The 26,742-nt window shown below is 42.1% G+C and overlaps 1 protein-coding gene across 1 annotated transcript; it reads right to left on the minus strand.

Moving 5' to 3' along the window:
- Positions 1-1,170: 1,170 nt before the first annotated feature.
- On the minus strand, positions 1,171-21,219 carry rell1 (RELT like 1). The gene is made up of 8 exons (XM_053416478.1): positions 21,078-21,219; positions 14,768-14,962; positions 11,702-11,773; positions 10,045-10,099; positions 6,208-6,456; positions 4,305-4,455; positions 2,884-2,935; positions 1,171-2,804 (listed from the first exon to the last, which is right to left on the minus strand). Exons 1-7 carry the CDS (start codon positions 21,100-21,102, stop codon positions 2,903-2,905), a joined length of 780 nt encoding a protein of 259 aa, XP_053272453.1. The 5' UTR covers positions 21,103-21,219; the 3' UTR covers positions 1,171-2,804; positions 2,884-2,902.
- Positions 21,220-26,742: the final 5,523 nt, after the last annotated feature.

Genomic DNA, 26,742 nt, shown 5'->3' on the forward strand with positions numbered 1-26,742 from the left:
TGAACTGAAAAGTGGGTCCGGACATTTTCCCAGAGTTGGTTTTTTACATGTAAAGAACGCAACAGGTTATTTTCCTGTTGGGTTACATAAATCCAACAAAATATAACATCTATGTGTGTCAAGTACGTCAGATTTGAAAGACTATAGGAGTCCCGGAATTACTTATACTCTTCATAATTGATAAGGTGAAGTAGACAATAACAGAATAACCCTGGAAATCACCATTTTATCTCGCAAACTAAAGTCAGAGACCTATAATATTATATTTAAACACATTTAAGACTTAAAAAATTCAGAGAGGAAGAAAGAAGGAGCTTAACCAATAGAGCAGTGATATTTTACCAGTGTGTTTTACAAGTGAACAATTATTTATGGTTCGTTGTGTATTAGTCGTCTTTATTTGCTTTATTTCTTTCATTATACAATAATAAAAAAAAAAAAACAGTCCCAAAACATGACAAATATAACACATATGTTTTTCAATGAAATTTAAAAGATGAAATGACATTCACAACGATTTACTTGGTTTTTAAAAAGGACCATGAAACTAATTAAGAATGGTGACAAAAAAAATCCTCAAACAATCGAAAGCTGTATTTCGTGTGCGTCGTCCCGGCTTGTGACTTGTAAACGAATATTTAATATTAAATTTGCTGGAGACACTTTATGATAAATCTAATACTTGATCCTGCTCCTGCTCCCACAGTTTACTTTCCACACAAGGACAAAAGAGGTAGACTTTTCAAACTAAAGGCGTCAGTACAAACTACATCTGAATCCTGTGCACTCTTCGTTGAACAAAAAGAGAAGAAAATAAATATTCAACTCAACCGATGAGGCCGAGAACTTCCTGTTACATTCTAAATCGTAATTTTCTCGTTAAAATTTTGACTGTTTTAATAATCTAACTATTTCCACCATTTGTATCTTTGGATCTTATCCTCATAACTGTGACCTTTAGGACTGAGGGTCAAGTTCAAGGTCACATGTAGGAATAAGAAAAAGGTTGAAAAACACCAGAATTTTTCGTTAAAAAAGAAAGGACACTGTGTTAAAGTGATGAAAAATTCAAAGTGCCTCTTATTTTCCTCTCTCTCTCTCTCTCACACACAAAGACACACACACACACACACACACACACACACACACACACACACACACACACACACACACACACACACACACACACACACACACACACACACACACACACACACACACACACACACACACACACACACACACACACATTTAGAGTCATACCACACGTATTTCTGTGTCTGAATTTCCCTCTGGATTAATAAAGTATCCATCTATCTGTCTATCTATCTTTCTGGAGGTAACATTCACATGAAAGTGACTAAAAACTGTTTCCCCCCCCTCTCCACAACAAACGGGTTCTCCATACTGTAGACGCTCATCGAACTGCAGCGCATTGCAATTAGACTCACGCTGAGAACTGAGAGGCTCATTTCATCGGAAGAAGAAAAGGGCGGATCACATCCCGGCAGAACAACGGAGAGCTAATCTGCGACGGATTAACTCATTTGTACCCGATCTGCTCGTGACCTCTTCCTATGATGACAACTCGTATAACAACAAAAAAAAGGCAGCTCACGGTAAAATCCGATGAATCTTAGGCTTAGAGTTAAAATAAGTAGCTTTGTTTGGCTTCGACCGATTTTATGATTTATTCTGCGTGAACACGAGAGCGAAGCCGAAAAGGAACAAGACTGGAGATAAAAGTGAAGAAGTAAAAGCTTTCAGGTTTGTTTGGTTAGAATTGTCGTCCCTTTTCCTTCCATCGACTTTAACTAGCTATGTGTTTTTAACGTCCGACAAACAAAACAATGAATGAAAAAAATATAATTCCAATTTAAATGTTTAATATTACAAATTAAAGCTTTAAAAATATTTCTATATTAGCATCTGGTCACATGATCAGCTAAAAGGACAAAGGGGTCAACGAAGTAGCTCTACGAAGCGTGTTGGTTTCTTTTGGCCGACGTTACGGTCGACAACCGTTTTTCATTTTGGTTCACAGCTCCGATCGTAATTTCAAGACTTCTGTGCTAAAGCTAACTGTTAAGCACGAGGCTAGCACAAAGTTAGCAGCCAGCAGTTTAAGTAGCTAAAAAGGCAGGCAGCTACCAAAACGGTAGACAAAACAATGTTAAAGTGACAAAAGAAGAATGTCACTTCTACCTGTTGATGGAAAATGCAGTTTCCTCTTCATTCGAGGTCAGATTGGAAGATGGAGACACGGGGTCAGGACGCAGAAGACGGGGGAGACACTTCAAAGTCTTCATGTTCACGATGTTACACGATGTGATTACCGTTGCTCTCCTCTTATCGATGATGCTAACACTCCCGTGTATTTGTTCCCCGGCTCATCCGCATCAGGTTGATCCTTCTTCCTGGAATGACTTGCTTTATACTGCTTGATAACATGCAAATAACACACACTGCATCACGGACACACAGGCAGTTCGGTTGATTAGTTTGCTGGGAGAGGCCCGGTTCAGGGTTCCTTTGAGCAAGGCACTGCTGTGGTATTCTTGAAAAGGAGGATATGGAGTGCATTGTGAGCAGACACACCTCTCCAGCCTTCTATTTGTATATTCCACCTTCGTCTTCATCGGCAGCAGCATTTCTCCCTCCCTGTGGAGCGAGGGTGTGGAGGGAGCGATCCTCGGTTCGAATCCCATGCTTCACGTTCCTCCTGAGCAGATGTTTGGATGTTCTCGTTTTGGGTTTTTAAATAAAGTGTCCAGATGCTGCTTCTCTCGTTTCTGGGGAAAGCTCTGGAGTTGGAAAGTAAATCATGTTAGACACAGAAATGGAGACAGGGATGAAGGAGGTTGAATATATGAGACCGGTTACCTGGATTTTCTTCCTTCTCTCATTTCTCAGTGTCCGTGTTGTCTGTCTGCCCCTGGTGGTGGAGAAATAAGAGAATCATTAATCAAGGGTCTGTGTTCAGCCTGATCAGTCCTCCACACTTAAGGGTTTGTTTATTTTCTGGGACGGGAGACATTTTGTCCTCCTCGCACAGTCAATACACGAAAAGCTACAAGTCAACAGCACTGAAATGACACCGAGGTTAAATGGATCCATGAAATCCATGAAATACGAGTTTAACGTCTCTCCCTAAAACAAATTTGGTTTGAAACAGGTTTGTCCCAAAGACTCTAAAACTCTCACATTACAGAGAACAGCCTTCTCGAGTCTGCTCAGGGATTTTCAGATAAAAATAAAAAAAACTGGAACAGAACTCTGAGGATTTATTGTGATATAGTACAACAGGGACGTTGGGAAATGCGTCTTTAAGTTTCAATGTATTACATCACATATTAGACTGTTGTTTCTTACCCAACATGGTTAGAAAATCAATAGAATGAATAGCTGCAATTAGATTTCAGGACCAAGGTTTGTGTTTTTACAGTTTTACGCCACAACTGTCACAACAAAGGGTAAAACGCGCCCCCCCCCGATGGTTCACTATATGCACGAGTGTTTAATGGGACGAGTAAATAGACCGAATTAGAGCTGAATCCCACAGGGCTCATTTTAAAGCAGCAGTGTCAGTTTCCTCTCTGCTTGTTCTCTGAGGTTTCTCACAGTTTGTTGTCAAACAAACAAACAAACAAACAATAGACGACACACAGGAGGAGAAGACGAGTGGAGGCTCGTCATCACCCGGAGCGTCACAATCTCATCAGGCAGAGATGCAAACTGAAAAATGAAGCGCTGAAGGCTGCTGCTCTTCATCGTGAATGTTTTAATTACTCATTAAACTTGTTCTGTTGAACTCAAATTAACCTCAATCCACTGATAATAAACAACTTGTTGAGTGGGAGGTCGCTGACAACAATGTTGTTCACCGTTTCTATCTTTTAACAGAAAATGTGGTTTGTCTTTGAACAATTACACATTTCTTCATCTGTGGAAACACATCGGAATGTTCTATCACTGTCAAACAGCGACCTCTGTGTGTGTGTGTTGGTGTGTGTGTGTGTGTGTGTGTTGGTGTGTGTGTGTGTGTGTCGGGCCACCACTTGCTTTCAGAACAGCTCTCGCTCTACTAGAGGGAAACTATTAATCGGAGGGGGGTTAATGTCGCCAGGTGCTGTGAACATGCTCATCATTAATAACAAAAATCACAGACCCACTGCGGCGCCTCCACTCACACACATAAATTATCCTGCATATGTAAACACTGCTTGTTGACACACAGGGTGTTAATGGGCGAGAGACAATGGCGACAAGAGAACGAGATGACTGCGAGTTTCCAGGACACAGACCTGCTGGGACTCGGACGTCGTCCGGCTCTTGGGCGCCACCTCTGTGGGGGACGTGGGGGACGTGGGGGACGTGGGGACACTCCCATTGGAGTCTGATATTAACAGAGTCCGCCTGTCCCTGGTTGATCTTTCACACTTTGTCACCCGGAACCTGGAAATGGGAGAGAAATGAATATGTTTGTTTTAAAAGAACAAAAAAAAGCTCATGGATGTTGTTTGGGCCACAAGTGAGGAAGGAAGTCTCCTACAAGTCAGCTCATTAAAACAAGACTCTGTGAGGACACACCAGTGGCTGAAAGACACAAAAACACACACGGCACAGTGTACACGGCTGAATTTTCAAGCAAACTTTTAAAAAAGATGGTTTTTCTAGGTCAAAATAAAACAGAATATGCTCTTGGTTCAATAGTACATTTTAAAAGGCATAAGCAACATAAAACAAGCCTTGGAAAAGAGTCCTTCAATTATAACATCACGGCTAAGCCCATATTTCTGAACATCAACCCAGAGAGTATCAGTTAGTCTCATTTGTGCCACAGCTGACATCTGCTTCAGCCTGGACAGAAGGAACAGAGTGTGTGTGTGTGTGTGTGTGTGTGTGTGTGTGTGTGTGTGTGTGTGTGTGTGTCTCTCAACCACCTCTCTCAACTCTCACACACACACATTCCCTCTAAAACCTTAATTAAATCAGCAAAATGAATATTCCTATCCAGTTGGAGCCGACCCTCTCCGTGCGCAGCCATTCATCTGGGCGTGCAAATGAAAAGCGGCCTCGCAGAATCCCAATCAGCTCGCACCGGGACATTAAGGATGAGGAGGAGGATTCCTCGCTGCGTGACGGGGGGGGGGCACGCTGCCTCGATCTTCCCTGGGTTCACAAGTGGACTATAAAATTGGCTCATTACTTTAAACATCCAGGGCACAGGCGACGTGAGCTGTGGTGGATTTGGAGCAGTATCAAACTGCGAGGGTTTGATTCCCAGTGTGGAGTTTTTGACTTAAACCACTGGAAAGCAATGTAAAGTTTCCATTGTCACTGGTTTTCACACCTGCATGTTCAGCTCATTTAGCACTGTCCAATCAGTGGACAGTGCTAAATGAGCTTAATGAACCCACTTGGCCACATTCTTTTCGCTGTGTGATCGGAATTTTTAATTTAGTTTTCCAGACTGATCTCTCCTAAAGTTCTGTGATGACGAAGGATTAAAAAAAAATACTGAATCCTATGAGCAAAGGGTAAATTGTGATTTGTGAATATGGGCAAAACAAAAAAATAATAAGACGGAGACAACAGCATCAGTTAAAAACTCATTAACATCATTTTGCATTGTCAATTCCTGCAGCTGCAGATGAAAGAAGAAAAGACAAATGCACACTGACCCTAACGTTTCTGTTGACACGTGCTCAAACAGACTCCAGACAAGCAGCAGCACTGAGGCAGAAAGCTGTGAGATATCACCGGCCTCTCCTCCACCGCCTCTGTCTGTCCAGTGTGGTGTGTTTTCAACAGAGGTCGCGGCAACACAACACAGGTCAACCGGAGAAGCTCCACACCGAGCCCGGCAGCTCCAGGGTGTTCTTTTCCCAGGCTTCTCCCTGACTGCCCAGCCAGGTCATTTTCCAGGTGGCTGGTCTGATGTCAAAGTGCAACGAAAACCCAATCTACTTTATTAAGTGTGGGGGGTTTTCTTTTCTTTTTTCACCGGCAATTACGTGGAGTTAATGTCTGACAGTGATTGTTTTGTGTGCACCTTGTGTCGGATCTGGCTCCGGGGCGAACTGTGTGAGTTGTAATTTACCTCCGCTAATTAAACCACCCTGTGTGTTGTGATTCCAGGGAATCCTGGAGATTAAACACACGGCCGTAAACCCTCCTTTTTATTCTTCCCACATAGACACCCACCTGCCCACGGCCAGCACCGTGACCTCTCCATACTGGCTGCGGCGGTGCTCCGACTTGCGCGCCGACATCTTCCTCAGCAGCGGCCACTTCTTCTGGCTGCAGCGCGAGCAGGTGTTCTTGAGGCCGCCGGGGCCCCCGATGGTGTGCAGGTGGTTGCAGGTGTGCTTGGCGGCTCCAGGGGGCGCCCCGGGTGAGATGGGAGTCACGGGGGGGGTCGGGGTGCCGGGGGAGGTCGGAGTGAGAGGAGGACTGAGGGAGAAGAGGAAGAAGAAGAAGAAGAAGTTAGTGATTTTTAAAACCTTCTGTAATGATTATCAATGAGACGGACATTGTAGTTAATCAGCAACTGTTGTAGTTTCATTCAATTAAATTAAATTAATTAAAATAAACACAACCTTTAAGGGTCGGCTTTGAGAAGTGAGACCTGTCCCAAACTGACCTACAGTCAGTCCAACACATTTGCATTTCACAGAGAATTCAAGCTGCAGAGTTTCCTTTATGTCACCTCACACCAGACACACCAGAGCAAACACCATCAAAGACAGTGGGAATTATGTTTAATGTGATAATAATCAAAGTAATATTCTCTATAGAACGGGCGTCAGGTGACATGTGGAGAACTGTATAGGAGATACAGCAGTAGATGGTGTTTTCCCTCCACTCGTACTGTATTTACTTTAGAAGTGTGTTAACAGACACTAATGGAGGCTCGCTCGCCCGTCTGTTTGCTCTCTCTCTCTCTCTCTCTCCCTCCCTCTCTCTCTCTCCCTCTCTCACATATGTTTTTGAGTGGAGCGGTAGCGTTTGCATGTTTATGACCCTGGAGAGCAGCTCTCCACATTGTTTACACACAAAGGCAGAATCAACAGCAGCTCTGCTCACTGACAACAACACGTGCCCATGAAGCACAGGGGACAGGAAGTAAAATAATGAGATTTAGGTTTTCACGGACCAGGCTCAGATGAACACTCAGAGTATATGTTGCCACAGAGAAACTGGCAGAAATGATTCAGAACAACTGAGCTTCACAGCGAGGTGGGCGGGTCCTGAACGGTCCTGAACGATGTGTTTGATTGGGCGGAGGTCAGAGCTTATTGTTCCTTAGTAAACCTGACTTCGTCCATTGGGACACGGTCATGTTGAAACTGGCAAGAAGTTAGTCAGTAAAACAAACTGCCAACCTACTCTGACATGTGAGTAATTGTTTAAAGTTCGATTTCGCAACAAATTGCATTACATTGCTTGATGTTTTGTCCCCATTCAAACTAAACTATTCTTTTAGTTTCATATTTTAAGCCTGATGGTCGACTGAGGTGGTTTTAAATGCGCTATTTGAATAAACTTTGACTTGACGTCAACGAGTGTTAGTGCAGCCGCAGTGACGTCACACTATCAGAACATCAGACTTTTCATAACGACATCTGCGTAGATGTGAAATAGAAATAGAGAAGTTTGTGGCCATGAAACTCATAATGTGAGGTAGACACCAGAAGACAGTGCTGTGTTTTCACAAGCTATACAGGTGGGGTTCTATAAACAAGGCGTATATAAGTATGTGCATGAGCAAGTGCATTGTTTTTTTAATCAAAGGCACAAAACCTATTCATGAGGCACATATGCAGCGTGAGGCTCCCTGAGGAGCAGAGGTAGGAAACAGGAGTTTGACCCAGGAGAGGAAGGAGATGATTGAAGGGAGGCACTGATGTGAACGGAGCAAGCTGTGGAGAGACGACAGGGGAGCGAGGGATGGCGGAGAGGTGGAGCAGTGATGGGGAGAGCAGCAGTGAGCGGAGGGGAAGTGAAGTAGTGAGTCTGGAGAGGCAGATAGCAAGGCCTGGCCACACTACAGTCGCTCTCTCTCCTCCCTGTAGCCTCTCTCCATCCCTCGCTCCTTCTCTCCCTCCTTTTCCCCCCCTTAAGTGTCCCGTAAATTACCCCCGGTGAAACCCCCTCTTCCCACCATTCCTCCATTTCTAAGTGATCCACTGGCCGGCTGCCCAACCTGGCCCAGAGAAAAAACAGAGACCGATATGAACGGGCGACAGGGAGAGAGAGTGACACAGAGAGAAATCTGGACAGAAATAAGAGACGGGAGGAAAAACGACAAAACACGGGAGTGGAGATATGTGTGAATAGAAATCTGGAGAGAGCACAGAATATGATGCATGGAAGTGACGCCAGGAAAATGTGTGCGATTGCAGATTTTTTATTTTCTCTCTCCAGGACACCCAATGAGACTGAGCAGAATACCTCAGCACCTAATCCCTGCCGAGGCAACGCTGCTGCCATTTATCAACACCGCTCCTTCCCCAACAAAAGAGAACATCTCCCCGTCCTTTATCTCCCTCCTCTCCTTCGAGAACAATATGCAGCGGGACAAGAAAGATGACAGGAGGAGAGAGGGAGGAAAACATACTGCTCTAACTCGATTTACTTAAGGCTCCTCCACTGTCGCGAGCATCTCCTCCTCCTTCTATCCGTCTATCTGCCCAACTCGCTCTCAGCTCTTATCTCAGCACTACACTCGCTCATGGACTGAGCTCGGAGGGAACGCTGGGATGAAACGTGAAGACGTCTGATCTCTGCTCGAACCACCGGCTGCTGTTCTGATGAGGCAGGGTCACAGCCTTTGATTTGAGATGACAGTATGAAGGATGCTCCAGAATATACAGGGCGTTTTCAGGCCCTGTAGATTTTATCTAGAGCTGGTTGGTGTAATTTAACCATAATATTAAGCTGCTCGCTGTCACGGTTTGCACTTTCAAAACAGAACATTTCACTTCGGATATTTATATTTGGGCAGACTCAACGCTCAAGGAAACCGCACGCCCACCAACACCTGCACCCATTGGACGGTTCTAGCCATCACAAGGAATCCACTCCCCAATGCACGCTGCTTTATCATCTGAATTGGACTGTAACTTACTAAATTAAAATCATGATGTAATTGAGAAGACTTGAAACTAGAGAATCAGATCATAAAGTCCTTATGATCCTAACCCTAACCCTTACATTACAAATCAAGTGAGGTTTTCGTTATAGACTTCTGGAGTCGCCCTCTGCTGGTCATTCGAGAGAGTACAGCTTCACTTATGGAAAATCTGATTTAAAAGAAATGTTCATGGTAGGTGTTAAGTGGTTGAGAATTATTTTGATCATGAATTACATAAAATAATTATAATTTCATGTTATTATAGTATAATAAAAAAAAATTAAACCTGAAATACAAGGTGATGTTTCCAGATAACTTATTTTGTCTGACCAATAATCAATAAGTGATATGAGGCCCAAAAGCAGGACATATTAGTCGTTTAGCCTTATAAAAGACTTATTTTCATCAAGGTAGTTATTGATTAGACTTTTGGCGATCAATTTTTTCAGCTTTAATGGAGGCTTCTGCACTTTTAAAGCTCTAGATTGTTAATATCTACTCTTTTCTTTGCTCACTGCTGCCATGTGAAGCTTGAGTCATAGTCGCACTCGGTGTATTCTGGCCAACAACTGGGCTCAGTGTTCTTTAATAACCCCTGGATAATGCGATGTGGGGCACAGCCACACTTTGGGAACTGTCCCCACGACTGCTTGCCCCCGATCAGGCCCCTGCCAATCTGGAAGCGTTTCAGAAGAGAGACGTGACCTGGTTGTCTTTCTCTGTCTGTCCATTCATCCTTCCTCAACTGCTCTCACTTCAGGCTGACCAGGAGGCCTATGGTGCCACCTGGTGGTTGATACGGTTAACAGCGCTAGTGTTTACCCATTTATCAGAGAGATAAATTAAGTCTTTATAAACACAGAAGGATTCGGAGAAATCTGATTGTTTTTGAGTGAGACACTTACCCGTCAGAATCAATACTGTTATCACGAACCATGGCTTTCAGGGCGTCCGAGTTTGCTGGAAAATGGGGTAGAGAGAGAGAGCGAGAGAGAGAGGGGGAGTTACACACTCGTTCAGACGTGAAAGGGGGAGAGAGAGAAACAGGGAGATAACAGCAGCGTTGGGAATTAGCGAGGAGAACGCTCCAGTGACTTCAAAAGCAGATCGCTTATAAGAAGATGGCAACAACGCCTTAACACAATTAAAAACGGCACTGAAGTGAAGCTACTGTACACAACCACCTCAGGGGGAACGCGACAAACCTGACGGAACATTTGACAGACAAAACAAAGTCTGACAAAAGTTTCACTTCTAGTCGAGTAGGGGATAAAGTTTGGAATGTCTTTACTTGACATCAACAGAAGCTGCTGATATCTCTTCAATAAAAGCTCAGATAGAAATTATTCCTCGGTTAATTGTGGACTTTTTCAGCATCTAGACCACAAAGTAATGTTTCTATTTTTATTTAATCAGGCAGTTTCTTTATCAACAGATACCTGATACCTGTTTAAAGGAAAAAACAAACAGATTTTACTGTCACGACCGTATAATACAGAATATTTCCATGGTTCGAGTCCCTGAACCACGTCTCCACTTCTCCATACTGACGACGTGAGGGTGACTCACAGTTAACGGACTCCCAACTTTACAAATACTACAGTTGGAATAAAAGGAGGCGATGACTCAGCTCACAGCTCAACTCTGGATGAGGAGGAGGAGGAGGAGGAGGAGGAGGGGGGGAAGAAATATCCATCTTGGACACAGTGGTGACGAGCGGTGACTGACTGAGACAAGACAATGCTGCATTCATCTGCTATCATAGAGGAAGTCTTTTAGATAAGATATGAAGGAAGGTATGGATTCCTCTGACGGACAGATTCTGCTTTATAGAGCGAGAAGAATAACTGCCGAAGTTCATCTAATTATCATTTAAACCATACAACATAATTGGGACCTTTAAAATGTTTATAAACGTGCGGTGTTCTTACACAATTATAGCTTCACCCTTGTTGTACTTTTACAACTCTTTTAACTATGCTGTCATTCATTACCAGTTTATATATTACCAATTGTGGATGGTTCAAAAGCTGGGAATAAGCATGATGATAACTGTAACCTACTATCAGTTTGTGTTGTTACATAATTTGTATGTGTTTAGCTGTAGCTCATGTCATACACAGTCGGCTCGGCAGTATAATCGTATTACTTCTCTCCCTCTCCTTTTGATTTTATTTTCCCTTCATCTCCTGCCTCGTCCTTCCTCCGGCGCCGTGTGATGTCTGAAGTGAAAGTTGTTGAGAACAAAATGTTTGATCTGTATGTGTGTGCACTTAAAATCCCAACACTCTGTCCAGATTCTCCGACTGCAACACAACCAGAACGACCCTCCCCCTCCTCCTCCTCCTCCTCCTCCTCCTCCTCCAATACTCCACTGCTGCTGTCTGTGTGTAAACATTTATATCTGTATCTTGCTATGAACATCTATGATATGAAATGACCTAAACGTGACCTAATAATAACTCAAACTTAATGCGGCCACTATTTACATATATACGCGCTAGCTCAAGTCCCATCCACTAACATGGAGGAGGCTTTTCGGACGCTGTCATCATCACATACCTTCGTTTTTCATGATGTAATGAACAATCTGTCCGACTGTGTCATTGTTTTCACTGAGGGTGTCGTTCATCTCTGGAAAAAAACACACAACAGGAAGCACTCGCGTTAGTACATGAGCAATAGGCAGTGAATTACTAATATCATCAAGCAGCTCTGATTGAGCTTCGGCTTCATAAAAGACATATCAATGGACATGACAGACAAAAACTCACAAGAAAAGGTTGAGCAAACATTTGAGTTAAAAAAAAAACCAGGATGTTTAAAAACACTTCTCAGGTTTGGCCTGAGGACTTTAACAACCAGGGGCCTGTTCCCTTGTAAATGCAAAACAAAACCGCCGTCAGTCAGGACTTAAGCTCTTATTAATATTAGAACTTGATGACATGACTCCCGAGGGTTTTACTGTCTAACTGGAGCAGAAATGCAATTAATTAGTTATAATTGGAACCTGCACGTTCACTAAATGCAGCGTTTTGTGTGACTGTTTTCCTTTTCGAGAGATTAAAGTTTTGAAAGCTGCTTTGATTGAATTTTTGGCCACTTGGGGGCAGTGTAACAAGCTGTAAACACAACACTGTCATGTTTATTGAATTATAAAGTTGATATAATGTGAGCGAACTATCTTCCAATTTGTGCAGATATGAAGCAACGCTCTACTTTTTTGCTCCGTTTTGTTCTCTACCTGCTCCTGAGGGAAATATCTGGCTCTTTAACTGTTGTGTTGACAGCTGGATGCCAACTTTGTGTGTCTGCTGTTTGGTGCAGAGCAGCTACAGCCTGCAAAGTTTTCCTCGAGAGCTTTTCAAACAAAGATGGCTGGCTGCTATGATGAGAACCGAAATACAGGAGAGCTGTGAGAAAGAATCAAGTTACCGGCTGAAAAAAAAAACAAACAATGGCTAACAATTCCCGGTCAATGTGTCGATTGTTCATACAAAAATTATTGATAAGTGCAGTTGTGTTGTAGTGAACAACAAAAACAAGGGTCCACGTTATCTGTTAATTTATCAGCATCAATGTATTGAGTGAAAACCACTGGAGTGTTTAAGTTTGGCTTGAGACCAAGCTCTAATCCATAAGAATGTGCAATCACTGCCAGTAGAACTCAAACCAGCTCTTCCATGCAGCACACACACCCCCTAGGAGGCACGTCCAAGAGCTTCCTGTTGTTAGCTTCCTCGATTTTTTCTCATTTCCCCGAAACATAATACTTTTTCCACAACATCGGATTACTGTGAATCACAGTGACCTATGGAAACTGCCCGCAACGTATAAACCTCACAAGCAGTGGATGTTATAGGAGACGAAAGCAGAAAACGACAACAATGCAAGAGGAAACCTGTTCATTAACAAACAAGAGACGACTGGATGAACTGAACGTGGGTGGAAAAAGCTTTTTATCCCCTTACTCTTTTGTTTCACTGTATGAGGAAGAGAGGGTAGGGCTGTTTGACAAACAGCAAAACACAGAGAGCTGCTGCTGCTAGGTCTCAAACTTAGAAACCAGATTTACGTCCTGTCGGTTTCAATACCTGCTGTTCTTCACTTAACGAAGACTTTAGAGACTTTGTATTCCGGAAGGAAAACTGTTGAGAGGTCAGTTGCATGATAACAGATAAGTGAGAGAAGTGGACACCAGGTTCTCTTGTTGATCCTGACAGTGTAGTGTAAACAGTTTGTACCAGTGAAATACACCAGGGCCGACCAGTGATGACAGGAGGCCCTCGTCTGCACACAAGTATTTTAAAGAAGAGAAGAGAGCACTGTAGTCATGACAGATATGACCGGTGCAGAAAAAGGGAAGACTAAACCTGGGTCAGTTCAACTATTTGTCTGAGAGGCCAGAAACTAATAGCTACTCTACTTTTTGCTCCATTTTGTTCTCCACCAGCTTCTGTCTGGCCCCGGTTTTCATTGTCTGGTATTTTTCTAGCTACCTCACCATGTTTAGCATCATGTTAACAGTTCCTACTCTCCAGAACACCTCTCATGCCCATGAAATACCCCAGGGCAAACTGGGGATGCCAGAAGTTTCTCGTAAGGAGTGATGACAGAGTCTTATCATGCACTGTATTGTAAAATAAAGGGGAAATCTGGGTCTCCTTTGTCAGAAGAGTTTTCTCCGAGGCCAGAAAACTCTTCATCATGTGCACAAATTGCATAACAATAAAGCATTATCTGACGTGAAGCCCAGGGAAATCAAACAGGCCTTGTTTTGCTTCACCTCTCTTAACACACCCCTGTTAAGTCAGAGAATGAGTGATACCAAACATCTTCTTGGTTTCCTCTATAAGCCTTAAAGAAAAGGACATTGTCCTTCCGTCATTAGAAGATTATGGATAAGATAAGACAGCAGTAAAATGAGGGCTTATGGTGTGTGAAGACTTTCAATACAGCATCAACTGTTTCTGAGCTCAGGGTGTTTTCTGAAGATTCATTCATTAGTGCAAAACACTGAAGACCACTTCTTATTCAGCGATGCACAATATACACGTGTTCCTTCAGTAAGCCCAGAGCTATGTAGTAATTTTGCATTTAACCTTGTTTTTTATGCACAGGAAAATAAAAATGTCAACAGGTTTATAGCAAAGAAAGTTGCCAGCCACATCACACCGGTCTATTATTATTATCGTGATCATCTGCCCGCACCTACAGTACGTAGTGGCACATACCAAAGTTATTAGAGTCAGGAATGTAGTACCAGCCTGTATTACTGGAGGGCAAGCAAAATAACCAATGTGACTTTATTACATAACGTCTCATTATAATTTTGTAAAAGTCATACGACAAGGAAATGGAAAACCTCCTGCACACCGATGACTAACTTGGCAATTGTTGCACAAGAAATCCCTTCTTCTGCATTTGTTTTTTTCCGACTGACCTGAAAAGCGGCAGCATCACGGTGCGACAGAAATAATTTAGCCGAGGTTAATGTTTAACTTGAAAATAGTGTCAGTGATAATGTAGATAAAAGTAAAAAACTAAAACTAGACGTATTTCCAAGAGCCTGAATATATACCAGATTTGATATTTGTGGTATTTGGTACTGGGTATGTATTTCTTTACCTTCACCCATTTCCGGATCCTTTTCCTCAAAGACGTCATCGTCCTCCGGGGCCTCGGTGGTGCAGCGGTAGCCTTTCCTCTTCAGCACGTGGCAGATCACCACCCCCAACAGGCCCAGGAGGAAGAACACGGGCACCAGGACGAAGGCGATGTAGTCTGGTTTGCCGCCCACTCCTCCTCCACCGTCTACACTCGCTATGGTTTGATCCGGTGACAAAATGAAAGAGATTTTCTTTTTAAATGTATATTTGTTGCAACAGGGTGCACAGGCTTTAGAGAATCAAACAACACATTGTCATTACAACGCCCTTGATGGTAACTTGATATCGACACTGACACTGAGGATCCTCCCGAGGCCGGTGTTGAGCAGCTGAGAGGATTTAAATTCTATTAGCTGCAACACGACTGAGCCTTCATGTTCCCGTCGTGGATCAGTCGAGTCTGCTGCCGTCTCTGCTCTGTAACGGCTCCATCTGACACAAACCTGTTGTGTCTTTGTTCCACAGAAGAGGCAGAATGAAGGCTTACTGTATCTGTAGAGTAAAGGCTGTTGAAAAGAGCTTGACACGTGTTCTTCAAACCGATGGAGCATTCCAGTGTTTTCCTTCCTGTAATGACTCTCCCATTAAAATACATTCGAGGTCAGTAAGTGAAACAGCCCTGCTGCTGATGTGCAATTAACATTTAGAGGCCTACACCCAGCACACAACACAAAGTCCCAAGTGTCTTTGCTAGTGTCCGAACGATGGAGATTATATTTGTCACGTCATGTTGTTTAAATAGCAACGGGTGTGTTGGTCAGGTGCATCGGAGATAGCATGAGGCAGCAGAAAGCGACTGCCCTACAAAACCCTGGTGTAAAGTCAGTGGTTTAGTATTTTTCAAATGCATAATTGAGATATTCATTTGCACCTACATGGATGGCTGTACAAAAACCTACATCATAGACTCTATATAAAGATGGACAACAACGGCTCCTCAAGGTGAAGCTGAAACATCTTGCTCAAAGAAGGTTTCTTAAATATTTGGATAGACTCTGGTTCCAAACTAGGTCAAAGACGTTGCACAAGATGGCAGCGTTGGTGTCACTTTACACACAAGCAGAGCCGTTTCCTCTGTATTCTGTCTCACTACCTAGGAAAAAGGGCGATGACAGGAATACGGAGGGGGCAGGTTTGATTGGTTGAGATTTTGAGTTTATTTGCTTGAAAAGCTGCAGATGAAGAGCATGGATGTGTACAAGACATAAACCCGCTCTGCCTGTAGTAGGTTTGGTCTGACCTCAGGGTTTATTATGTAACTGCAGCAGAAAGGAACACGTGGATCATAAACTTTACTACAAACTCGCATTTCTTCTGCTTCCACTCCCACATGCCCACCACCTACACACCTGGACTTTAGACCCATTAGGGTGAAATATGGCACTTGGGAAGGCTTTGTCAAACAAAGCCTGAGACTCATGACATTCATGGTTTTCCTGACGACCGATTGCTCTCATGTTAGATGTCGGTCAAGCCATCTTGAAACTGATAAAGGTTCAAAGTGTAGATGGCGGCCTGTGGTCGGCTATAGGAGGGATCTGACTCCTGCTGTTGGAGCAGCACGTAAGGCATTCCAGTACAACACACAGAAGGGCCTTTGTCCTCTTTCCTGATCACGTCCTTGTGTGTGTGTGTGTGTGTCGGTGAGAAACCGAAAGAAGTATAGTATCCATTCTGAAAAAATCTAAATCCTATCCAATAAAACAATATCTTCATCTCATTGTGAAATGTGCTGCGTGTACAGGCATGCCTCTGTGTAGCTAACCATGTGCCTCCTGATGCACACAGGCATTTTTTGCCAGTCCTTTGTTTGACTTCCCTCGTGCATCAGACTGAACACACTGTTACAGACCATTGTCCGCTCACTGACCGCGCTGTGACCGAATGTTGTGCGTTTCCATTTGCTTATATCTCGAGGAGGTCGCTGTGATTGGCCGGTCCTGGCACAGTCCCATGCCCTCTCAACGTGGCTCAGAAGGAGTCGTAGTGGAAAGTGAGGATTGTATTAAAACCATTAAATAAATAAAAAAAAACACTAGAGTGGAAAATGGGTTGAACAGATTCCTCGAGGAGGATTTGGAGTTGAGTCACAAATCGCTTAGCAACCAGAGCATTGTGCCATGATGGAAGTCCACAGAGCGACAGCCAAAAATAAAGATGTGGATTCACACAGTAATTATGTGAATCATATTATCATGCTGCATGAACTCAGGGGAGAAGAGACACAAAATATAAAAATTACAAATGATCGTAGAATAAATTAAGTCATGCTCATCATACTTACAAGTTAATAATGTCTTGTTTTAACCCAACAAGTCAAAAATATAACCTGACTGTTACTAGACTTATTGAGCAAATACATTTGGAGGTTTTCCTAGATAAAATAATGGTAACTCAGCGGACCCTTAAAGTGTAAGTACACAAATGCTTTTTTCTGACCTTGATGCATACGTAGCAGGACAGTCGACTATATATAGATATGTATATATATTTTAGTTTGGTCAATGTCCCATCCACTAACATAGAGGAGACAGGATTCAAGGCCTATATTTCAGCTCTATTTCTGGATAGTGTTCATTAATAGTCTATGAGCTGAACAAATGACAACGATACTGTCACTAAATAACTTATCAGCTGATGTATGTGCAATGACTCGGAGTCCTTGTGATGCTGGATGTGTTATCACAACACCGAGGGGCTGCTCGTCTTTGCTTTGTTAAATATACTTCGGTGTCATATTGACACTGCTGATGAGTTCCCGATATCCACCAGAAATAGGCTGAAGAGGCGACTGTGTTTATTCTTGGGATGAGATGAGAATGTGAGAAGAGATTCTGGGCCGAAGAAAAACATTTTACACAAAAGGGTCTCAGTGTCACCAAGTGCTGCACATGGGGTTGGCATAGATTCGGGTGAAAGCCAAACAAACTGACTGGGTCAAACTGCCCCTGGCTACAAGGAGAGCTTGTTGTGTTACAGTGAGCAACTGCTGCTCCCGAGGATCCCAGCAGATAAATATCATATTCCCCTGGAAACTGCAAACCTCAATATGAGGGCGACTCCATCGGAATGCGCTCTAACTTTCACTTTGATAAGTGATATCCTCCAAAAGGTATTTCTGTCAACACTCTCAAATCCATAGAGGGAAATATCCTTCGCAGGCTGCACATGAATAGGTCAGCGCTACAGTTCCGCTGGTTTAATTTCCTGCAGTTTTATCAGGAATCAGTGTGCGAGAAGTTGTCTGCCTGAAGGTTATCGACGTCTGCCACGAACGCCTCTTTCACTGGATGATGTTAAATCAATCTCTGCACAAAGGATGAGATTTATGTTTGAAAATACCTGGAAGAAATAACCTGAAATATTGAAGTGGGAGACAGTTTAGCTCGGTAAAGTGTTTTATATTCAACTTTTCTGATCCCCTTTCTTAAACATCCGCTGTTCGAATAGGAAATGATTTTAGCTACTAATAGAGGCAAAGTTTAACGATGCCTTTGTGTGCTGGAATCTAAATGAATCACACTTTGTGACATTCCTGCTCTCCCTCTCGCTGCACAACGCCACAAAGCGTTTCAGAAAAGAGGAAGTTGATCTTTCTTCCCGCTGACATCAGCAGACAACGTGGCATAAGGAAGCACGCCGCGTGTTTACTAAACTAAATGAACCTTGTTCAGATTTATTTTAGTTTCCAGAAGCGACTCTGTGAGACGTTTATTGGCAGACAGCCTGGCTGACATCTTTTAAAACGGAAAATCAGAAACAGATGCAAGAAGAAGTGACAGACTTTTTAGTGAATGCATCACTCCAGCTCTATATCCTTGGTTGTTTTCCTGTTTTCTTCTTATTTATGGATAAAATACTTCCCCCGAATATTGTATTGGTATCAGCCTCTAAATATCTGTTGTGTTTTACTAACAACAACAACAACAACAAAAAAGCTGCAAGTTGTATTATATTTTTAATGCGAATGATATGAACTGCTATAATCAGGTATATTTTACGTGAAACAAATGTTTATTCTCTTTTATATATTTTGTTGTACTTCTGTTGTATTCGTATTTATATTTATTCATAATAAACTTTGTGGTTTAACTGTAAAACATCAAGCCTCAATTATATTTATCTGTCGTAAGGTTTTGATAACAACATCAAAATCACCTAATGTTGGCATCAGCATCCCACAACCCCACATTTCTTAGTGCATGTTTATTCACATTGTCTGGTCCTATTCATATTAATCGAGATTTATTCCTTTACCTCAGAAGATACAAAAAAAAGCCATCAGGGCCTCCACACCTCAAATCGTTCTTTTCGTGGCATCGTTAAAAATCTGCAGTGAGTCAATTAAAAGCTCTTAACTGTTGAGAGAACGACAGTAAACAAACCACCAACGCTTTTTCATGTGACCACAGCACATTAAGACGATGTTCTGTGGTCTCCAGCTCTGCAGGCAATATAAGAGATTTGTAAAGACTCAGTCTAACTGTGGCATTTCCTCTTGCTGAGGAAATCATGTGCAGCTAGGGAAGCAAATCTAAGAGCCAGTGCACATGTGGTTTCAGATTACCAGAGACAGCCCTGTCACATCAAAGCCTCATCCTCTCTCTGGTCACTCAGTGCGGCTGCTTCTCATTTGCAGTCGTGAGATAAGACATTTTAATTCAGAATTATTTTAAAGAAGGGATCTAAAGGCCAGAGAAATTAATGAATAGATGAAACACAACAGATTTGTTATGACCTCTCGTATCCTTCTAATAATCTTGTAACTCCTTCAAATTGATCTTGTGACCCTAAATGAATCCTAAATTGCAGCTTTACATGAAGTTGTGAAGACACTTTTATAGTCCACACACACACACACACACACTAACATAACATGAGCATATTCCAGTTTCCCAACCGGCGCACTGGATGACTGGGTCTCATTGAATTAGCATGAGGATTCGGCCTTGGCCTTTTCGAAGGACAGACTTCTGTGGACTCTCCGTGGAAAACAGGAACAGGCCGGGCATTTTAAAGGTTAGGAAGAAAACCAAAGAAGCACTGGCTGGAACTGAAAGAGAACCCTTGCTGATTCAGACACACATACAGTTGTCTGCTTTAGTGGTCCCAGTAGTTTGAATAGAACCACAAGAGGCTTTTAGAAAAAGGGCACTCAACAGAGTGTGTAAAAAAAATCTGTTGTTACTAATGAGACATCTTTGTTTGTCAATGAAAGACTGGATATTTGAGGATGGTTTCTGTGCAAAGATTTTATTCCGATATGTACATTAATAAAAGATTTATTTTGGTTTTACTTAATACTACAACGGAGGTTTTTCACCTCTTCACTTTTCCACTTCTCCATGGAAAATGGAAGCAGGTGATGAGACACTATTTCCTACTCTGCTTCTGCACTTAGTCTAAAAATAAAAAAGTAATGAGTTAATAGAAACCCTTAAAAGGTCCCGTGTGTAAGATTTAGGGGAAAGGGATCTATCGGCAGAAATTGAATATCAAATAATCCTAGTGATGTTTTCTCTAATGTTTGATAAAATGAATTATTGTTCTCTTTAACCTAGAGTGGACTGTTTATATTTAAATACTTCATTTACATCAGGAGTGGGTCCTCTCAACGGAGGCCGCCATGTGATTTTACAGTGGCCCAGACTGGACAAACTTAACACCTTTTGAGATTTTATGACAACTGAAGGTTTCCACAGGTTCTCTCTCATGTTTGTAAGGGGAGGGTGAGGTGAGGGGGTGTTCAGCTGCAACTTGCAACTTCACCACTAGGTGTCCCTACATTCTACACACTGGAACTTTAAGTTGTAACTTTGCAAGAGTCATTATAATTTGACTAGGATGGACTGACCTTCATTAATAAACAATAGCATCCTACAAACTGTGCATGATTCACAGATCCAATCCCTTAACTTTTTTAATAATATATCACTTTTAAAGAGATGTAGCTCAATATGCAGTTAGCAGTGATATTGTGAAGGTATAACTTTAAAAGATTTTAGCCAAGTGTGCTCCTCCATCTCTCCACATAGGTGAACGCGTTGTGTTGACGTGTAGCTGACACACAGCGTGTCTGCATCCTCCAGCTCAGACATTAGCTGAATTAGCCACTTTGCTACGTTGCGTGTTTATTTTGTTGCGGGAGCCAACTTTGCTGCGTGACAGGGTGAGAAGAACCCGCAATGACAACGACTCCAAAACGCGCCCTGGCGATGCATCACTCCCACGTCCATTGAGAATAAAAGTTGACAAGATGGGAAACTTACGTGTGGCGCCAGTTGGATGAGCCATTGAAGGGCAGGACAGCGGGGAGCCGGGAGCCGGGAGCCGGGAGGCGGGCGGAGGTGATGCTTGAGACGGGCAGCAGATGGACGAGGGGCCGGTCACCAGCGAGCTGTGGTCAGTAAACTAAAGTAAACTTAGCAACAGGAGGGGTTTCCTACTAACGTGAGCGTACTTCCTGATTCCCCAACAGAGGATACGCCCTGATTTCAACGCAGCACCGCCTCCTACAGAGAGAGGTACGCAGGAGGAGGAGGTGGAGGAGGAGGAGCAGGAGGAGGAGGAGAGCAAGAGGAGTCACTGACCAGGACTTCCGGCTTCGCTGGGTCTTGATAAGAAATGTTATGGTTTGTATGGTTTGTAATGGTCGTTTTTTAATCGTCAACTCAATTAAAATAACATATTAACACAAAACTTGTGAGTGATAGTTTCACAAAAGAGTGTTTCTATGCCTCTGTTGTCATGATTTCTAATGTAATAATAATAAATTTGCTTCATAATATTGTTTAGAATGTAAAAATGTACAATATAATTTCATATAAATGTGTTCTGGTTGTTTTGTTTTGGCAGGTAACTCATTTTGTAGATTCTTTTGAATGGTATAAAATGAATTGTAACTAATAGAGGGATGTGAGGGGCTGTGTTGGTCTGCAGTGATTTTAATAATTAATTCTATTAAAATATTTGCTTTGTTAATTCTTGTGAACGTCGGGGCAGGTTAAACACGAATCTTCTTCTTTCTGCTCATTTTTATCAATATTTGAGGTCTTGTGTTTGCATTTTGATTGTTTTGTTTGGTCGATGAATGAGAATAAACTTGTATATATAAATACAATGCACTTGACTTTGGATGAGCCCTCTACACAATAGCTGCCTTGTGCGTTGGCTAGTTTGGTGCATCCTAAAAGGCTCCCAGTAACTTCGCAGTATCCATAAAAATAACTAATTATATAAAAATGTTAAAATTGCATCATAGAGCCTTTATCAGATCGCAAATCATAAATGTCAAGTTGAGTCTTTGCTTAAACGTAGCCAAGCAAATCTCAAGTTTTGCAAATGGATTCTCAGTTAAGTGATGTGAGTTGACTCCCCCACCTCCAGTTATTAGAAGCTGATCTGCACAAACATTACAGACAAACACAAAAGCCCTAATTCTTCACACAACTATCAAAAAGATTGAACTCAGTGGTGGAAAGAAACATTACATCCATTCATGTACTGTATTTGATTTCCTGATTTCCATTCATTTATTTCTGCAGATTAATTATTAGGGCCTGAGCACTGACAGTGGGAGGCCCTAATGAAATTGTAAGGATTATTATTATTATTCAGGCAATTAATTGGCTTTTTGAGGGCTTTAACATGCTCAAATTCTTACAAAAATTTGAAGAAAGTTAGAAAGTGTTGAATATTTACGTATCCATTTTCAATGGGCGTCGCAAAATGGCTCAATGGTGCCCCCCGAGACCCCCGGAACGTGTTCACCCCCGGAACGTGTTCACATTGACCGATCTTCACAAAAATCGACACACAGGTGTATCATTCAAGATTCAAGAGTTTATTATCAAATGCACAAAGATAACATTTTTTTTTGCTCATGTTGTTTTTGTTTCTTACTATGTTGTCTTGCTCTTTCTTTTGCTCTTGTTGCACTCTACCTGCGCTGCTGTTGTAAACCCTCAAATTTCCCCACTGTGGGACTATTAAAGGATTCTATCTATCTATAAGTAAACTGAAGTAATGACGCCCCCAAGAGGACACTGGGTATAAATGCAAATGGTGCAGGATGAACAGGGTTACCACTGGAGGCGCCCTTGACTGCAATAACACAATGTAGACTACAGCACATGTAAATGCAAAAATTATTCAAGTAATTCATGTATTTTATTGTGTACTCAAAGTGCATCATGCAGTACTCATCTAGCAAATATACTCTCTCTCTCTCTTTTTCTACACAGCCAAGATTTAGAAAAACATTTATGTATTTATTTAAATGCTGGCCAAGTTGCCGGCCAACTTGTGTAAACACATAGTAATAAGGAACAATAATCATTCAGCACTGTTGAGCTCACTGCTGTCTATTCCAAAGAGGAGACGAGATGTTTGTTCACATTGGAATAAATTAAAAATGAATGTACTGTAGTTTTCTTTTTATAGAGAGGTGCTAAATGTATTTCCACAAAAATGTATCTCACAAACAAGCAGGAGAGATATTGAAAATGTCTGTGGGTGGGGTCTGATTTATACTGGGCATAGAGGACATTTCTAGAGACAGGAAAAAATGTATTTTAACAAAAACGCCATTTGTAATATTACTGGCCAATCAGAGTGCTGTATTTTGTGCCTGCTGTATCTACTTCTATGCTTACTGTCTATCAATAAACAGAAAGTGGTATAAACCAGTATGTGTCAGTGTCAGTTTGGTTGATCGACTTGAATCTCTGGAATCAATACTGTTGTTTATGTGTATTGTTGCCATGGATACGGTTGATTCAGATCAAAGTCACAAATGTACATAATTCTAGGATGCAATTGTAAGGACCCTTTGATCCTTTGATCCTATGATCCTTGTATGAAGGTAGGTATAAATTAAGTGAATCAAGGTTCAATCTTCACTTGGTTTACTTGGTTCACTCAGTTCACCAGGTCATTACTTAGCTCTCTGCTACCGGTTCGCTTGGTTTACTTTGTTTTCTGGACGCAATTTGCTTTTTAATTTCTCAGACCTCGACAAAAGACTTACAGAGAAACATGCAGTTTGAAATTGGGGGCGATCTCCTGCAGGGGGAGAAAAAGAGTGGAATCTCCAAGGGTTATGGTGGAAAGGAGCGGACCTGCTCAAACCCTCCACCAAGGCTGAGTGGCCACTTTATCAACATTTTATTTATTCTTCATTTAAAAAGGCAGGTCCTCATAAGGTAAAATATCTTCTGCAGCTTTCATTCAAATTGCTGTTTAATTCTAATAAATGTAGTTGTTCGATTATTTTTGGTTCAGTCCTGCATGTCAGTGTTTCTCCAAGTTTGCGCAATGCTTCCCTCTAGTGGACATTTTCCATGCTGATCTTTGAATGTCCATTTCTTATCGTGGCAGATTTACATTTCTACTACAATGGGACTACGGCTGTGCTAATTTTAGTATGTGCATAGTTGCAAATAAACAGTTTGTCCTTAACACACCCTAAAATGTTCTTGCACTTACAGTATCATGATTACAGTCAAACACATTGCAGATCAACAATGTAGATTTCCATCTTTTCAAAGATAGTATCTGTCTTTTAAAGAGAACAAGTACATCGTGTCCTCGACTAAATGGAAATCTACATCCTTTATCTGTTTGACTGTAATCTTGTTGTTGCAAAACAGTACGGCCTCTTTAATACTATATCTTACAGGTATTCATGGTCCCAAGAGGATGGATCCCACTCAACACACCATCTCTATCTTACCATTTATCTTTCAGTACAAACGCATTACTTTAACACTGAATTTGTGCCAGTCATAGTGTTGAGAGACAGCTCTGCAGCGACAGGCAGCTTTTAGGTCAGTACTCTGGATTTCTCCTGCAGCTGCAATCTCCAGCCAACAGGCTCAGACCAGCCAAGAGCGACCGACTAAGCACCACAGGCCGAGAAGCTGAGTAAACTACTGACTGCTGAACAGAGTGGAGCATTCAGACAGGGGCGCGTCTTTCTAGTATTTTAGAATTGTGATGTCAGGTGGTACAGACCACATATTGACTGGTTTATTTTTAAATAGACAAAGCTGTAATTATACATTGAGTCACTCACTTGCACTGGGATATGTGACACACTTTTTTAACTCAACTTCCATTTGACTTGATATTCTAAACTCGTGTTCCATTTACAGCCACATAAAACAGCTTAGTGTTGTGATTTTGACTAAATATTGATTGAGAAAAACCTTTCAACCACTTGTAATAATAATACTAACTTCAATTGGAGGGACAGCTCATGATGAATTATGGACATTTATATACATTATCACATGATAGTGATGGTTTTGTATTAGATTTGATGTTCTGATGTTTTTTGTTCATACACAATTCTGCAACTAAATCTGCTCCTGTGGAAATCTAGTGTTATTATAATATGATTTAGTTATACATGTTTAAACACTGTATATACCATTGATGCAGGAGCTGTATTTGACTCACTGGGGAGTTATTTCACAAATGAAAATAACGTTGAGAGATGTTAAGCTTGGATCCCATGCAGATGCAGAACATGGCCATCTTTGCTGGGACTTATCACTGATGACTCACCACAAACACAAATACAAAAGGTTGATTCAGTGTCGAAGGTACCAACAGAGGTCTTTTTTTGTGGTTATTTCGATGCACTATTGTAACAAACATTATTAAATGTGTGCCCAGTTACGGTTTGAGGACTTGCTGTGTTTTGGCCTGCCTTCCTCCTCCCGCCCTGCAATGAAAATGTACCAGCAGCCTCTGGCATGTGCCCTACATCTGCTCTGTTTACAGCCAGCCAGCAACCACCCCGCCGTCCGCGTGCCTTCAGAGAGGGAAAGGAGTACAATCGTCGTCACCGGGGCTCGGAGCACGTTGAAAAGTGCATGCATGGCCTCGTTGCTGCCGTAAGTACCAAATAAAGGCGCAGGGCAATACACCCAGCGTTGTTCTGTGCTGAGGCGAAAAGGAGGTAGAGTAGAAGCAGGAGAGTGTCAACATCCATTCGGTGTCACAAATGAATTCACCTGTAATTTGAAAATAATAACAAATAAAGATATTTAGACAGTTTTCCAATTAACTTTCAGGGGTAATATGAGGAGGTGGTCAAACATTTGTATATAATATAAATAAAAAAACACAATAGAAAAGCATATGATCCCCATAATAATTTTTACTGGAGCTTTCAGCTGTATCTTCATCCGTGTATAACTGGATCAAAATTTAAAAACAAAAGCAATATAACCGCTTATCTATATTTTTAAACAGCAACAGGTGCATCACTGTACACTTATAACCAGCTATAAGTGCATCACTGTTATTAATAACGATTTAACCGGCAATAGTATATCACTGTTACAGTTTTAACCAGCTATAGGTGCATCACTGTTATTTATGCAGTTATAACCAGATATAGGTGCATCACTGTTATTTATGCAGTTATAACCAGCTATAGGTGCATCACTTTTACAGTTATAACCTGCTATAAGTGCATCACTGTTATTTATGCAGTTATAACCAGCTATAGGTGCATCACTTTTACAGTTATAACCTGCTATAAGTGCATCACTGTAATTTATGCAGTATCTAGCTATAGGTGCATCACTGTTATTAATGCAGTATTATAACCAGACGAAGCACAGCCTCTCCATCGTACCTTCTGTGCAACAACACGGGCTTTCTCCTCCTCACCCTAAAATCCATGTGCGCATCTTACACCGTCTCTTACGGTCAGCCCCGCTGGCCCCACAGCAGCGTGTGTTGGCCCCGCCCCCTCATGTCCCTGTGTGTGAAGTCGGGACCATACTCTCCACCACGTGAGCGCCGAGCCCCGTGAGGCCAGCCCCGCCCTCGCCGGCCAATCAGAGCGAGCCGGGGGCGGAGCCAGGGCCGGCCCTCGTCCAATCACGGCAGCGCATTGTGCCTCACTTGCCAGTCCCC

The sequence above is a fragment of the Pleuronectes platessa genome, chromosome 23 (genome assembly GCF_947347685.1).
Source record: "Pleuronectes platessa chromosome 23, fPlePla1.1, whole genome shotgun sequence".
Classification (NCBI taxonomy): Eukaryota; Metazoa; Chordata; class Actinopteri; order Pleuronectiformes; family Pleuronectidae; genus Pleuronectes; species Pleuronectes platessa.

Excerpts from the sequence above, each read along its gene's own strand:
- rell1 (XM_053416478.1), bottom strand. The coding sequence starts at position 21,102 with ATGGCTCATCCAACTGGCGCCACAC. Across the intron at positions 14,963-21,077 it reads TCATCCAACTGGCGCCACAC|CGAGTGTAGACGGTGGAGGA; the intron begins GTAAGTTTCCCA and ends ATCAAACCATAG. Across the intron at positions 11,774-14,767 it reads GGATCCGGAAATGGGTGAAG|AGATGAACGACACCCTCAGT; the intron begins GTAAAGAAATAC and ends GTTTTTTTCCAG.